At 50.5% G+C, this 15,716-nt stretch overlaps 4 protein-coding genes across 4 annotated transcripts; 2 read left to right on the top strand and 2 right to left on the bottom strand.

Moving 5' to 3' along the window:
• Positions 1–329: 329 nt before the first annotated feature.
• N7509_012712 (uncharacterized protein) lies at positions 330–1,091 on the bottom strand (the record flags this gene model as incomplete). The annotated part of the gene is made up of 1 exon (XM_056637349.1): positions 330–1,091. One exon carries the CDS (start codon positions 1,089–1,091, stop codon positions 330–332), a length of 762 nt encoding a protein of 253 aa, XP_056483379.1.
• Positions 1,092–2,100: 1,009 nt separating this feature from the next.
• N7509_012711 (Vegetative incompatibility protein HET-E-1) lies at positions 2,101–3,663 on the top strand (the record flags this gene model as incomplete). Its single annotated transcript, XM_056637348.1, has 1 exon — positions 2,101–3,663. One exon carries the CDS (start codon positions 2,101–2,103, stop codon positions 3,661–3,663), a length of 1,563 nt encoding a protein of 520 aa, XP_056483378.1.
• A 164-nt stretch (positions 3,664–3,827) lies between these two features.
• N7509_012710 (WD40 repeat domain-containing protein) lies at positions 3,828–5,807 on the top strand (the record flags this gene model as incomplete). The annotated part of the gene is made up of 1 exon (XM_056637347.1): positions 3,828–5,807. The coding sequence occupies one exon, from the start codon at positions 3,828–3,830 to the stop codon at positions 5,805–5,807; it is 1,980 nt and encodes a 659-aa protein (XP_056483377.1).
• A 9,211-nt stretch (positions 5,808–15,018) lies between these two features.
• N7509_012709 (uncharacterized protein) lies at positions 15,019–15,400 on the bottom strand (the record flags this gene model as incomplete). The annotated part of the gene is made up of 2 exons (XM_056637346.1): positions 15,019–15,025; positions 15,102–15,400. The coding sequence occupies 2 exons, from the start codon at positions 15,398–15,400 to the stop codon at positions 15,019–15,021; spliced, it is 306 nt and encodes a 101-aa protein (XP_056483376.1).
• Between the last annotated feature and the right edge of the window lie 316 nt (positions 15,401–15,716).

Here is a 15,716-nt window from a genome sequence, read left to right as displayed (position 1 = left end):
TTTCGAGGCGCCATCATTTTAGGCCCATACTTATTTCCAATCCAGTAAGGCTAAGTTTAGGCCCAAGTGGAGATAGCGTAACCCAAACGCTAAGTTTCCTAGTATTACTGAAAGAAAGTAAAGCAATTCGCAGGCGTAAACGTCGTATTGTCTTCAATATTTGAAACCTCTAGACTGCTTCGAACTACAGCCAGCTGGCCAACGTAGCGTTATCTTCTTTTGCTTGCATCAGATCCGACCGTCATTTCATAGTGACCTTGCTGATCCTGCCCTATTTTCTGGACAGTAGAGTCCGTCGTATTGAAGGTCATATTTTCATTCTGCTTGTATCAGCAACACGATACGAGATCGAGGATAGGAGAATAAGATCGATCTCCACTTACACTTTGCTCCAGTATATTCTTGACAGCCGTGTTAATCACTGGATCCCGCTCCGATACAGAGCGCAATTCCTTCATGACTTTGAGAAGCTTATCCATTTCCTCCTCGCCCGCCTCTTCTTCATCGGCCGCAGACGGAGTGTAAATTTGGTACAGTGCGTCAATGTGGTCATTGATGTCCTTAACCAGCTTCTCGAGATGCTTCTCGTCATAAATAGCGAACTTGAAGAGTCGAGGAACTGACATCTTGTTTCTGCGCTCGTGGACGATTTTTTGCATTGTCTCATGAAGGTAACGGTGCATGACGCTCCACTTAAAACCATCCTGGCCGAACGGCTTTATTTCGTTCGCTTTCACTTCAGGGTCATCCTCGGACTTTCCATTGCGTTCGCGGTGACAGATTTTGCTGGATTCCTCGAAGAGATTCGCTAAGATCTGAAATGTCCGAATAGCCTGATTCTCCTCCTCCTCATCGAGCTGGAACGAGCCTGAGCTTTTCAGCGACTCCTCGTCTTCAATATCTGAGCCTGTCAGACCGACAGCTTGGCCCCAGCGTGTTAGTCTCAGCTGCGCACTGCCAAGCTTCACGATCAGAGACTGTAGTCGCGGGGCCGCCTTTCTGGCAACGTAGATATAATCAAACCAGGTAATGGCCGTGGTAAAAAGACCTGCTAGCCCAGATGCCGCACCAATTACTTCCGCGCCCGTCATCTTAGTGAGGGTGCGCGTGTCTGTGTGTGAATGTATTGGGTGGCTGATGATAATGGACTTGGGGGAGCTCGGGATGGATTCTTGCGCACACTTCTTGAGCAATGTGGTCGAATTTGTATCAAAGAGATCGGCCAAGAGTTCAGACACTCTGTAGATGCCAGATGGTTGTAGGCGCCTAGGTCGCCAGAGCCACTAGAAATGCAGGTTTTGCATCCTGCGACGGCAAAACGACCAATCCGATCCTATTGATCATCCCCACGTCAAAAATGGTCCAAAAATATACCTTGCGGTTTATGCCGGGCGCATTACGCCCGACAAGCGATCGATGGGTGTTGAAGCTGGAGTCGCCGGACGTGGCAGGAATGATGCATTACCTGCGGCTGGAAAGCGGTTCGTGCTCATACCGCCAGAAAATGGGCCAATCTCACGTTGAATGGCTGCCCCACGGGAGCGAATGATCTGCAACAGCGGGGACGCGACGTGGCAATACGATGCGGCGCAGTGCGATCTGTCACACTGCATAAATGCTGTCCTCACCCGATTGCCCCAAGGTGGCGGCAGCTGGCAGTGCAGTGATTGGTGGGCGATGTGTAGGTAAAGGCCCGATATCTGCATGGCTTGCCGCTGAAGCAGCTAACTTACAACTTCGGAGCCAGATGGCAAACCCTGTTCCAACTCGTTTTCAGCTTGACTACCCCGCTTTTAGTCAAATACAAGGCCGAAGGAAGAAGTTGTCTGATCGGTCTTGTGATGACGACTTAGATTATGTGTCACCTACCGAGATTTTCTGCTCAATGCACCGTATTGCAGCGCGATGAGGAGTCAACAGTGGGATAACAATAAGGGATATGTCCAGTTCCAAGGGACCGCGACCAATCCGTAAGTCAATATTGACGATTGTATGACTGTGACGAACAGTGCTGACATAGTATCCTCCAAGCACCTTCATTCAGAATGTCGGAGGTACGTCTGAATATCAACTTTCCTTCTTAGCAGTCCCGAATCTTATATGCCAGCCCAAGATCAAGACAAACAAAGCAGGGATCGCTGCGTCGACTACTTCGCGGTGACCGATCCGCGCGACGTCAAGAGGACCATCCACCAGACAAGGGGGGCCGCCCTCAAGAAATCCTATGACTGGATCCTCCGCCATCGCCAGTTCCAGCGTTGGCGCGACAGCAACGATAGCCAGGTTCTTTGGATCAAAGGCGATCCCGGTAAAGGCAAGACTATGCTGCTCTGTGGTATCACCGATGAGCTCTGCCCTGCCACGAAACTAGCAGATCCCCAAGCCAAGACATTCTTATCTTTCTTTTTCTGCCAAGCCACCGTCCGCAAGCTGAGTAACGCTCATGCCGTTCTGCGCGGATTGATCTATATGCTCGTGAAGCAGCAGCCATTGTTTCTCTCACACGTGCAGGAGAGATTCAAGGATACAGGGGAGCCGCGATTTGGGGATACGGAAGCATGGGCTGCATTATGCAATATGTTCTTGGAGATCTTGCGCGACTGGAACCTGGATAAGATCTTCATCATGGTTGATGCTCTCGACGAATGCGTACAGGACCAAGACAAGCTCCTCCAGTTCATTCTTCAAGAGACAAAAGAACTACCGCATATCAAATGGATCATCTCCAGCCGGAACCATGTCGAACAGCGCATAAGGCTAGTGGACTCGCAATCAATACTGAGCCTGGAACTGCAGGAGAACACAGATTCTGTATCTGAGGCTATCGGTGTTTACATTTCCGACAGGATATCGAAGCTTGAATCTCTACAGGATAATCCGGACCGGGAATATGTTCAACGGGCCCTTGAGAAGAAAGCCGAGGGAACGTTTCTCTGGGTGGCTCTCGTCGTCCAGGAACTCGAGGACGTCGACAGCTGGGAGGTGAGGCAGGTGGTCGACGATATACCAAAAGGGCTGGATGATCTGTATGCGCGAATGATAGATCATATCAATGATCCCGCCGCGCGAAGCGGAGAGTACTGTCAGCTGGTTCTCTCGGCGACCACACTGGCCTACCGGCCGCTTCAGCTACTGGAGCTAGGAGCAGTGTCCGGACTCCCAGACGTGATCGCCGGCAACGCTAAGAATATGGAGAAGATTGTCAAGAAGAGCGGCTCCTTCCTCACGGTCCGCGACAAGACAGTCTATTTTGTGCATCAATCTGCCAAGGACTATCTGATGGAGAAGGGTGGCCTGAGCATATTCCCCTCTGGTCCTGCGGCTGCCCACCACCGAATGTTTACACAGTCACTGTGTATCTTGAAGAGTACATTACGGCGCGATATGTATAATATGGGCGCTCTAGGTACTCCTATCAACGAGGTCAAGCAGCCTGAGCCAGATCCGCTCGCAGCAGGGCGTTATTCATGTGTCTACTGGGTGGACCATCTCGAACAAGCTGGATCATACGAAGAACTTCAGGACACTGGAACCGTCGACACATTCCTCCGAACTCGATGTCTCTACTGGCTCGAGGCACTGAGTCTTCTTCGAAGCGTAACGGATGGGGTAATGTCGATACAGAAACTCGGGGTTCTGCTACAGGTATGGGTTCGTTTCTAGCGCTTCATACTGTTCTAATACCGCCATAGGAACAATCAGCAGCATCCGGATTGAAGAATGTGGTCCAGGATATCTACCGATTTATACGCTACCATCGGTGCGCAATCGAAAACAGCCCCCTCCAGGCGTACGGTTCGGCGCTGGTATTCAGCCCACTGCAGAGTATGATCAAGCAGCTGTTCCGGCACGAGAGGCCTACGAATATCGCGATCGCGCCGCTTATGGGGGATGACTGGGATGCGCACAGCGGTGCCTGCCTGCAGACGCTAGAGGGACATAACTGCGAGGTCGGATCAGTGGTGTTCTCTCACGACAGCAGCCGCGTTGCGTCCGGGTGTTGGGGCAACACGATCAAGATCTGGGATGCGCAGACCGGCGCCTGCCTGCAGACGCTGAAGGACCATTATCACTGGGTTAATTCAGTGGTGTTCTCCCACGACAGCAGCCGCGTTGCGTCCGGTTCGCGCGACAGGACGATCAAGATCTGGGATGCGCACACCGGCGCCTGCCTGCAGACGCTGGAGGGCCATGATAACAGCGTCACTTCAGTGGTGTTCTCCCACGATAGCAGCCGCATCGCGTCCGGGTCGTACGACAGGACGATCAAGATCTGGGATGCGCACACCGGCGCCTGCCTGCAGACGCTGGAGGGCCATGATAACAGCGTCAAATCAGTGGTGTTCTCCCACGACAGCAGCCGCGTCGCGTCCGGGTCGGGCGACAGGACGATCAAGATCTGGGATGCGCACACCGGCGCCTGCCTGCAGACGCTGGAGGGCCATGATAACAGCGTCAAATCAGTGGTGTTCTCTCATGACAGCAGCCGCGTCGCGTCCGGGTCGGGCGACTGGACGATTAAAATCTGGGATGCGCAGACCGGCGCCTGCCTGCAGACGCTGGAGGGTCATTATGGACCAGTCAAGTCAGTGGTGTTCTCCCACGACAGCAGCCGCGTCGCGTCCGGGTCGAGAGACAAGAAGATCAAGATCTGGGATGCGCACACCGGCGCCTGCCTGCAGACGCTGGAAGACCATGATTGGGAAGTCAACTCTGTAGTGTTCTCCCACGACAGCAGCCGCGTCGCGTCCGGGTCGGAGGATGAGACGATCAAGATCTGGGATGCGCACACCGGCGTCTGCCTGCAGACGCTGGAGGTCCATGATTGGGAGGTCAATTCAGTGGTGTTCTCTCATGACAGCAGCCGCGTCGCGTCCGGGTCGGGCGACTGGACGCTTAAGATCTGGGATGCGCAGACCGGCGCCTGCCTGCAGACGCTGGAGGGCCATGATAACAGCGTCAATTCAGTGGTGTTCTCCCACGATAGCAGCCGCATCGCGTCCGGGTCGTACGACAGGACGATCAAGATCTGGGATGCGCAGACCGGCGCCTGCCTGCAGACGCTGGAGGGCCATGATAACAGCGTCACTTCAGTGGTGTTCTCCCACGATAGCAGCCGCATCGCGTCCGGGTCGTACGACAGGACGATCAAGATCTGGGATGCGCACACCGGCGCCTGCCTGCAGACGCTGGAGGGCCATGATAACAGCGTCAATTCAGTGGTGTTCTCCCACGATAGCAGGCGCGTCGCGTCCGGGTCGAGAGACAAGAAGATCAAGATCTGGGATGCGCAGACTGGCGCTTGTATGCACACGCTGGAGGGCCATAATAACGACGTCACCTCAGTGGTGTTCTCCCACGACAGCAGCCGCGTCGCGTCTGGGTCTTGGGACGAGACGATCAAGATCTGGGATGCGCACACCGGCGCCTGCCTGCAGATCCTCAGCGGTGCCTCTGCTGTGAGCAATCTTTCTTTCGACGCCACCGGCTCATCTCTTCACACTACCGTCGGAATTGTCGCCCTTCGCGACTCGCCGACACCTACCCGTACCTTTTCGACAGAGGTTCTCCCTTTAGAAACCCAATCACTTCCGGCCACTCACCAGTCGCAAGCCCCTGAGTACCAAGGCTACGGTATCTGTTCTCATCGGTCCTGGATCACACGGCATTCCCAAAACTGGCTATGGCTGCCTCCTACATATCGCCCAGCCTGCTCGGCTGTAGGACGGTCTGGACTAGCCGTGGTACTTGGTTGCCTGTCTGGTCGTGTCTTGATCTTCGGATTCGCGCCGGGGGATGCTGACTGAACGGTTCACGGCCATGGTCAATAGCCGGAAGTAACGGACAATCGCACGCAGGTTTGGTCTTGCCACGCACAGTGGTTTCTCCTGGGCGGCCGCGGTCGTCACCTGATCGACGGCCCGAGCCTAGCGAGGTAATCTTCCGTAATAATTACATACTTGCTGAGGGGGTACTTCCATATTAAGCCGCTGTAGTATATTTCATACTCAAATTTACACTAACGTTATTTTCCCATGTATTCAACTTCATAAATTTGTAATATTGGTACCTCGCCGCTGCCAAGAGTTTCGCTCAACTCAACCTTGTCGTAAGTCACATCATTTTAATGGCCTGAAAAGATGATGACCGCGATTGCAAAATTACACTTACGCCGAATTATCCTTCACACTCATTTCTGATGTCATGGTGGATGATCTTGGCGTTCCTGTCGTCAACGGCAGATTTCCTAGTAGTACATGAGGTCTTGTACTTCAGCATTGGGACAAAGTATTTTTTTCTGTTTCTAGAGAGCAGTGATATGAAAGGTCGCCTAGCTGTTGTATTCACCATTTTCAGATAACAATCAAATTGTGGCTAGAGAATGAGGATGCTGGACTGTGCAGGTACCTCGCGGCTGTTTCATCACATAGGGCATTTCATTTCACCGGGATGGGGGTTAGGCTAGATTTACACTACATAAAATGATTGTATACTAAGGGGCCTGGTAAAAGACAGTCCGTAGAGAGCTGCGATCCTACAATGCCAGCCCGCTTAACTCCATTTTCTGTCTTAGGATTGACACAGAAGATGGATATAACTTTAGATGATCACAATGACACAGCCGAGCACAGCAGTAAGTCTACAGCTCTGGCGCTGAAGCTATTTGTCAATCGAAGAAATTCAGGGTAAGAGAGAGAACATTGGTACATTATGATCAGTCTGGGCGACAAGGGAATACATCGTGGGATGAGGATTTACAGATCAGGAAGCAAGCCGCACCATCGGAAATAGCTACGAGATGTCTACATATACAATCGAGTTGATTTAATATCAACTTGGCTCCAAATTGTATATATAGCCTCATATTTCTTCAAGAACTAATAATACGATTCATACCTCTAAACAACAAAAATCTATTCCACTGGGTCAAATTGCTCACGCGACAGTCTTCTCCGCGTGACAGAGTAAAAGTGTTGATGCATTCGAGTCATTCACGGCACCGAGTGTCCCATCATCTCTTGGACTATATCAGTAGTATCATTGGCATCCAACGACAGCGTGTATATCGACGATCACAGGCTTCTGGCCTTAGGCGTCCCCAGGCATTCATGGCTCTAATTGGCTTAGATCTCTTTGCAGCGGTACCCAATTTCATATATCGACTTAGTTCCCGGGAATTTGATGCAGGTATTGCTGGTAGGCTATCCAGTTATGGTAGGTGTAATGGTGGGCTTGGGCTCCCAGGAGCTCTTAGCAAAATTTGGACCAACCATTTCCACTGGGGCTTTGTAGTACATGTGGATCTTCCATGACATCGATTGGCTGATTATTCCTCAGTAAATGTCATTCTAAAAATAGTGACCAACGATTACACTGATGACGGGCTGTTCAACTAGGGTAGGTGTAGTTTTGGCTTTGGCTCCCAGGAACTCATAGCCAAATTTGGACCTATCATTTCTACGGAGGCTTTGTGGCACATATGGATTATTCATGGCACCGATTGGCTCATTATTCCTCCGCTCTATGGTATCCAATGATCGCATCAATATTTACGACCCACAGGCTCCTGGGAGCCAAGACCAGTTATTAACCAATAATCTCAAAGACGACTTGTGAGCATGTGGGCCATTGATGGCACTAATTGGCTTATGTTTCCGAGTAGTAGTACCCACCCGCATCCGCTTCGTTCCCAGGAGATTGATGCGGGTAATGCCTTTGCAAAGACGCGGCTGACCGCAGAGGTTTGTTATTCAAAAACGTAATCGAACTAGTGACTGGCTCACCCTACAAGAAACTCTGTTGTGAGATGGGGCTGTGCGAATCAGCCGCGCGCCGACCCATAGCTTGTATCTACTTGATATTGTGTAGGTGATGGATTTTCCCCGATATGGGAGGTAGGCAACGAAGAACCCTGCGGTCTGCCTGCCTTTGGTGAGTTGCTGTTGCGTGGAGTCACGGGCTCATCGCCGGTGAGTGGGATGAAATCACACGATCTTGTCACCTTGCCCGTCGCAGTAAAGGGCGGACTGACGGTGATGAATGTTGATAACTGTTATCGGTTTTTATCTACGGTATCATGGCTGTTTAAACAATGCCAACAGCCAGAAACGTTTCTATTTTCTGTCTGGATCACCATGCGCAAAATTTGATTCCTCTGAGAGTTGCATTAAACCAATGATGAAATGTTGAGTCAGTCATCATTGAAGAGAAGTTCGTGTTTGAGCCCTCGCAATTAAACATGATGATCTTATTGACGCAGAGTGAATGACTTGCTGAATAACTATAAATACCCGGTCCTTGGCCAGCAGTACCATCGTTCACAATAATTCCTTTGTGATTCTGGAACAAAAAGTGTCAAGTATGATTCGTCTCCACGGCTACTCTTTGGTATGGATTGACCTCCAAATCATGCAATAAAATGAGCTGACCTCTTACATCATTGAAGCCTAACTTTTCTCAATAGTCAATCCTTCAAGAAGTGAGTGTAGGTGCCCAATCATTTGAAACCATGCTAACGTGGAGGATACTCAATATTAGCCCATCCTCCGCTCAACACTGAGAATTTATTGAACAAACGTTTCAAGGATCTGGAGTGGTCCAAGCTGGGGGCACAGTAAGTTCCAAGCTGCCTTCACAGGGTACCTACTAATGATTGATGATAAATAGATGTCATACTTTACAAAATTCCCTACTGGGAACAGCATTTACCGACAACGTGAGTCCAAAAACTACGGCAAAATTGATAGCAGATATCATGTGCTGACGGCTCTGTAGGATGGCAAACTTTCTATCGCAAGTCACTCGATGTCTTGTAAGTCACGCTTGGGCTTTTCCCTTCTCTTTCCCAACGCCCGGTACTGCACTTCGATCTCAAAATGAACGCTGGCTGTTCGGGGCTCTCCATCGTTCAGAAAATATCGCTGATGATTCTTTACACTAGACCTGACAGAGCTATGTTCCCCCTCGTCTTCGAGACTAGACCAGCTGCAACAACCTGACGGGCCAAGCCATTTAATCTCACTACACTTGCGTCTTTGTTGTTTCAGAAGAAATGATTGACACGGGCACTTCGCCTGGCGCATTAAGCAAGCCCATTTCAAGAAGGCTTGATGCCTTTTGCTTAGCCATACGGTAAACTTCCAAAGTCTCTCCATTCCTCTCTTCTACATTATCCTGTCCGAACAGAAATTGACAGCCAATGTATTAGCAACTCACCATATTCTGACGGCCATGAGCCTCTTGCCGAGCGAGCCATCGGAGCATCCGCGACAACGAAGAGAGGCCGAGAATCCACCGCCATGGAAAAAGACAACCAACTCTTTCCCAGGTGGCATCAATCAGCAAATTGAAAAGAGCTATTGGCAATAGTCTTAAGGCCAGTTATTTCAATCCTTGATTTCAGTTGATCAAGCGTTGAGACAGCCCATGGCTTAGATCTACCCTTGATGCCTCGCCGCGAGAGCAGTCATTTTTAGGTCGGGGCAAAGTTTGTCGCAAAAAAAGAACCATGAATCTCTTGCCCAGTGATACTTCCTGGCATGGTTGAATATTAGCCCAGAGCCGTATATTGGCAGGTATGGCTAAGTCCATTCCCAGTGGTACAAAGTGATCTCGGATCTGATCCCACTACCTAGTTCCTGGTTTCTCTAGGCTGATTCCAGGCTGCTCACGGTAAGTCTATCCCACCCTCGGTCACCAGAAATCATATTAACATAGAGAGACAGTGAGACAGCCCAAATTCAGCTGGTCTGGTGAGTCCGATCGAGAATGTGCATTATAGCTGGTTTAAGGGGACCTCATCTAGGCCGCGAACAAGGTAAGTTGCGAACAACTATCTTGCGCCAGCTGCTGATAATCGGTGCTAGATTAGGTATATCCAACGGCAAATTGCCTTGGCTGTGGCCTGGTGCAGTCGGTCATTAAAGCTGCTACCATGGCTTATTCATAATTGATCCTGGTTAGTACATTTCCATCTCCAGGATAATTCGGAAGGCAACTAAACATAGTCAAGTCACTGTAATGAAATTAGGTATTTTCCCCCGATGCTATGCTCGATGCAGCCGCCCGCCGACCGAATGCCTCCTCGCTTTCACCACCGAATCGCACGTACCCGCCGGCAGAAGTAGCCTCGCCGGACCGGCCAGTCGATTGCCGAGACGGCCACAATGGCACAGTTGTCATTTGTTATTTGAAAGATGCAGGTCGGATTGGTTTGTTATGTATATGGAAAAGACGTAGTCGAACGTGGCCGCTGATGGTACTCTCAGTGTGGGTGTGGCACGCGTGTTCTACGCAACGCGCCAGCCTTTGATTCCCGTAGCATGCGTCTGGTGCGGCGTCCTCGATGGCCATCAATTTCAATACCGCCGGTTGCTGACTTTGGCAAGAAGGTTGATCGACGCCGTGAAAGTGGCTTCGCCATTCATTTGAGACGGGCAAGCGGTAAAATTAATCCGCAGAGCGAATACTCGGGAAATGATTCGGAACACACAAAGCGGGCTGTGAGCTCGGGCGGACCGCATGGGTGGGTTCTGAATCAGGTTCATCTGATGTACCCTGCGGAAATCGAACCCGCGCCGCTACTGATATACTGATAGTAGATGAGGAATCCCACTAGACCACGCGAACAGAAGGGTCGCCCGCAGTGGTTTTGCTTCATCATACCCACTACTTTCCAAATAATCACACCCGCCGTTCTTCCAGGCACTAAGATCAGCGTTTCGAGCTCCTGGAGTGTCTTTCATTTGATCGGGTAGACACAAAATGATAACTGAAATATGATTAGAGGTATGGAACTTGCTATAGCCAGTACCCTAATGGTTCTTTGCCGATTCTACCGTCGATGATGTACATAATAGCGTTGGTCTAAGTATATATATCTGATATCAAGCTGAGATACAGCGACATAACCCTCAGGTACAGAATATCGTCACAGAGCACACGACGAATCTTAAGCAGAGAGAATGTCATAAAGAAGACTGACTGGTGTATATGTGACCATGTCGATTTTAATTTCTAGAAATCATCATTTCGCACTGTTTATCGACTTTTACATAAGGAACAAAAACCTCACTATGGCGGGACCGGTGTTTACCGTTCGCCGCCACTTCACCGCCACTTCACCGCCCGGGAGTCACCCGCACTGTACATCAACAGGGAGACCAGTGGGTCTGGCCCCGTTATCACCAGCTCTCACTCTCAACCCTCACTCACCTTTGGCCCTCACCGTCCATCACCGTCCATCACCGCCAACATACTCTCACCATAAACCCGTCAACACCATCACACACCGACAAACCAACCACTCACCATCGACTTTCCGCATCTCCCTACATCCGGACCAAACCTGGTGCCACTGCCAGCCAGCAGGCACAAGTGTTCACCAATGGATATCTTTGGATTTCAACCGCCACCCAGATTGGCCATCTCACTATCAGCCATGACTCGATGCTCCAATTCACACTATGCGGAGGAGTATATCTCTTCTTGAAGCTCAGGGCATGGTTGAGCGCTACAAAGCGCATTGTTCGAACCAGAGCCATGTACGGTGGCAACTACATACAATAATGAAGTCATTTTACACCATATTGGATTCTTGATTCTATTGATTCTTTGGAGCAGGTCTTGGCTTCTTCGAGGACTCCCCCGAATACTAGTCTCTGACACCACGAAGAGGTGCCTGCAATCGCCAGAGGATCAGGACGAGGACCGCGGCGCCACGGGTCGCCTAATGAGCGCAAATTTGATAACGCAGGGCTCAGGGCTGCATGGAAGCTCAAAATTATACAATCACAGGGCTCAGGGCTGTGAGGGAGAACTTGGTGTCGCAGCGGTCTCCCCTGCGGAGGTTCTTGGTAACGCAGGCGTCCCTGCGGAGCACATGTTTACAACGCAGGGCTCATTGCTGCGAGGGAGCACATTTTTACAGTCACAGGGCTCATGGGCTGTGAGGGAGAACTTTTTGACGCAGCGGTCTCCTGCGGAGAACTTGGTGACGCAGCGGTCTCCTGCAGAGAACTTGTTGACGCAGCGGTCTCCTGCGGAGGCTCTTGATATCGCAGATGTCCCTGCGGAGGCTCGTGATATCGCAGATGTCCCTGCGGAGGCTCTTGATGTCGCAGATGTCCCTGCGGAGGCCCTTGATGTCGCAGATGTCCCTGCGGAGACTCGTGATATCGCAGATGTCCCTGCGGAGGCTCTTGATGTCGCAGATGTCCCTGCGGAGGCCCTTGATGTCGCAGATGTCCCTGCGGAGACTCGTGATGTCGCAGATGTCCCTGCGGAGGCCCTTGATGTCGCAGATGTCCCTGCGGAGGCTCTTGATGTCGCAGATGTCCCTGCGGAGGCTCTTGATGTCGCGGAGGTCCCCGCGGAGCACATTTATACAACACAGGGCTCATTGGCTGTGAGGGAGAACTTGGTGTCGCAGCACCCTCCTGCGGAGTTCTATTGGTAACGCAGCGCCCGTCCTGCGAGGCACACTTGTTGACGCAGAGCCCGTCCTGCGAGGCAGACTTGGTCACGCGGGGCCTTTTCCGCGAAGACTTTTTGGTAACGCAGATCTCATCCTGCGAAGAACACCCGAGTGTTCGGGAGTCTGAGGAGGAAAGTCCTGCTTTTCTTTTCGACGGGAAAAGAGCGTCTTTTATGCTATTCTGAGTAGGGTTTTCGGCAACGACCACTTGCGTACATTTTGCCGGACCCAGAAATTTCCACTTCAAATTCGCACCGGGCGACCCTAATTTCGCTGGGTGTTGAGGCGGTTGATCAACGTTGAAATAAGAAATTTCAAGAGTTTAGAGTGGAGAGCGGGTGGAGTGGATGGATCCAACTGGAGCCGTGGTTGGCATGATGCGATGCGTGACAAATCATACCCCTCATCAACGCCGTCGAGACATGGCTTTTTAGATAGTGAGCGAGTGAAGGTGGTCGAAGTTTGCATCGGATATTGTGGAGGCACCAATTGCGCGCATATCGCCAGAATCAGTGTTTGACATTCGGCGTTTGTGCCGCGTGAGCACGTCTTTGCTAGGCGATGAGGCGTTCTTTTCAACATTGAAATAAGCATAGTAAAGCGATTTGGGGTAGCAGACGAGGATGTGGCTCGTTCCACTGGATGGGACCGGGCCCGCCTGGCAAATTATTTGCCTCCTCAACGTTCATTGGCCTAGGTTCAACGGCCTTCAACGCAGTTGGCGTAAGGTGTAGGTTGAACTGGTGATTTATCAATAACTCGCTTTGGCAAATCGCTTGCCTGCCCGCTAAATTCCTGTCCGCAAGATTTTACCTCAAGCCGGAATATTGCTCTCTGCCTCTATTCACCCTGTTAGCCTCACTGTTGTCTATTCCGTTGCGAGTTACAACCACTGCGAGACGATTTGTCACCCGGATCTCTATTACAACAACGAGTGGACGATGATCGGACTGCCACATGCGCTGGCACCCAGAAACGAGTCGAGACGGCTCCATCGATGAAGAGACTTTGAAGCCGAATCTGTTACATATCAGAATATGGTTTCGTCGAGGCCCGATCAAGGCCCCGTTGCCGCCAGAATCTGAGATCTCTGCAATCAGTGAGTTCTCGGCAAACGATGGCCCTTAGAATCAACCTTTTCTAGAATCCATTTGTTCCAGGGCTTTCGAACGCCGCCTGGCTCAGTACTAGGGGAATAATGTCACGAGTAGATCCAAATCGGGACTGGAGTGCCTCTTGATAGAATTCATGGAAATCCTGTACCCATGCTTCGATCTTCGACGACCTAAATTCCCTTTCAAGCACCGTATCGGATCCTTCAAACTACTCTATGAGACGTCCGCTCGGGTATTGCACCTTTCATTTTGTCCCAGGACGGCTTCTACCGCAGCCTTTGGCCGTATGCTGAGCGTGCCCAGAGACCCTGAAACCTCTCAAAAAGTGTATTTTAGTGCTCAAAATCTATCCAAAATTTCATCTGGGAAAGACTGGAAAAATCACAGTCTTGCCCAGAGCCTGCATCATTCAAGTACGAGCGCCTCGCCGCATTATTCAAGTATTGGCCCAAGACAGGGTAAGTCTGCTCCAGCCCCTGAAGTTTAGCATGGTGAAATATGGACACAGGAGACACAGTCTACTATCCTGTCCCACGCCCTTTGCCCAATTTTCCCATATGCGCATGTTAGAATGACCGATTGATTGAGTCTCCGGATGTACTAAGGAGCTTTCCATGCTTCGTGCAACAATTGCGATGGACTATCGTCTTATTGAACCATCTCCCCCAAGCTTCTCGATGAGGAAGAATAGGCCTGAATACTGTATGCTACAGTGCCGAGTTCCGGCTGCAAGCTTCTTTGATCTTGGTATCTACGGGCCGGTAGGCTGAGCCCCAGAAGGCCTGCTAATTTGAATTCGAACAACAAGATGAGATATACAAACACGGATTTTGCTGCAATGGAAGACAATGAGACTCGAATCCATATTTGGACTGATGAAGCGAATCGGTGATACTTCATGATGTTCTTATTCAAACCCAATCAAGTGCAGGACATTGTGTCGGGCGATCTCGTACATCCTGACAGTATAATTCAAATCTGGTAGAGATTTTACAAGAATCACGATCGTGAGTTTTAAAAATCAGTACAGGGAGCGTAAATCAAAAGTCGCGACCCAATATCCGCCGACGACGAAGTATTTTAGTGTTGGTGGATTGCCCGAGGATCGTATCACACCGAAAAACGGGAATAGATCTCCGCAAGGGCTGAGGTAGCTCCAAAGGTTTGGAAAATTGCTAGACCCGTCTAAAACTGGTCATCAAGGTCCCTCCTAGGAGGCTTTCGGCATCATGCAGGACTTGCGTGGCGTGTTGAATTAGAACTATCACAAAGGTTTTGCCGACGGTCCCCCTTGCGCTTTCTTGGCATCGATCTATGTTTTGTTTCAGCTACAAGGTCGTCCTGGTTTGTACGAGCCCAAAGTAATGAGAAAGGCTTCAGAAACTCACCTCTGTCGTCTAGTGGGCCGTCTTTTTTCTTTGTGCTTCCCTATGCTCTGTCTGTTCTTTGAATTAGAGATATGGATTTCCGAGAACCTAGTGCTGGAGTGCAAAGCTCGAAAAGCCACTCACCTCGAGCTGATAGATTGAGCCTGGTCATTCACCCCAAATTCGATTGACTCTGGGGACTGCTTCCTTTCAGTGAGCTCAAAACAGACCCTTCGTTTGCGTTTGCCCCCAGGATTTTCAGCCAATGGCCGGGCGGGAACGTGTTCTGTCGAGGTATTCGTACTAGACACGCCCAGAGATTTTGAGGAGTCCGTATGGTCTGAAGGTCGAGTCTCTCCCTCCAGATCATCGCGCAATTTTCTGCACTCTCTCCAAAGTTTGCTGCAGCGATATCCAGAGGCTTCCCCTCCCTGTCGCGCCATTGTTAATTTTTTACTCCCTTGCGAGTGTCAAGAAGAATATCCAAATTTCAATTTAGAATCTAGCTTGTCCGGCAAAGAACACCCGAGTGGCTCGGGAGTGTGAGGAGGAAAGTCCTGCTTTTCTTGACGAGAAAAGAGTCTTTTTTGCCATTCTGAGTAGGGTCTCCAGCAGCGACCACTTGCGTACATTTTGCCGAGTTCAGAGATTTTGACTTCAAATTCGCACTGGGCGACCCTAATTTCGTGGGTGTTGAGGCGGTTTATCAACGTTGAAATAAGAAATTTCAAGAGTTTGGAGCGGAGAGCGGGTGGAGTG

This window comes from Penicillium cosmopolitanum (genome assembly GCF_028827165.1).
Source record: "Penicillium cosmopolitanum strain IBT 29677 chromosome Unknown utg000011l:1.0-3548175.0:1.0-3550911.0, whole genome shotgun sequence".
NCBI classification, from domain to species: domain Eukaryota; kingdom Fungi; phylum Ascomycota; class Eurotiomycetes; order Eurotiales; family Aspergillaceae; genus Penicillium; species Penicillium cosmopolitanum.
Note: the sequence above shows the minus strand (reverse complement) of the source record. Positions and strands in the feature narration are given on the sequence as shown.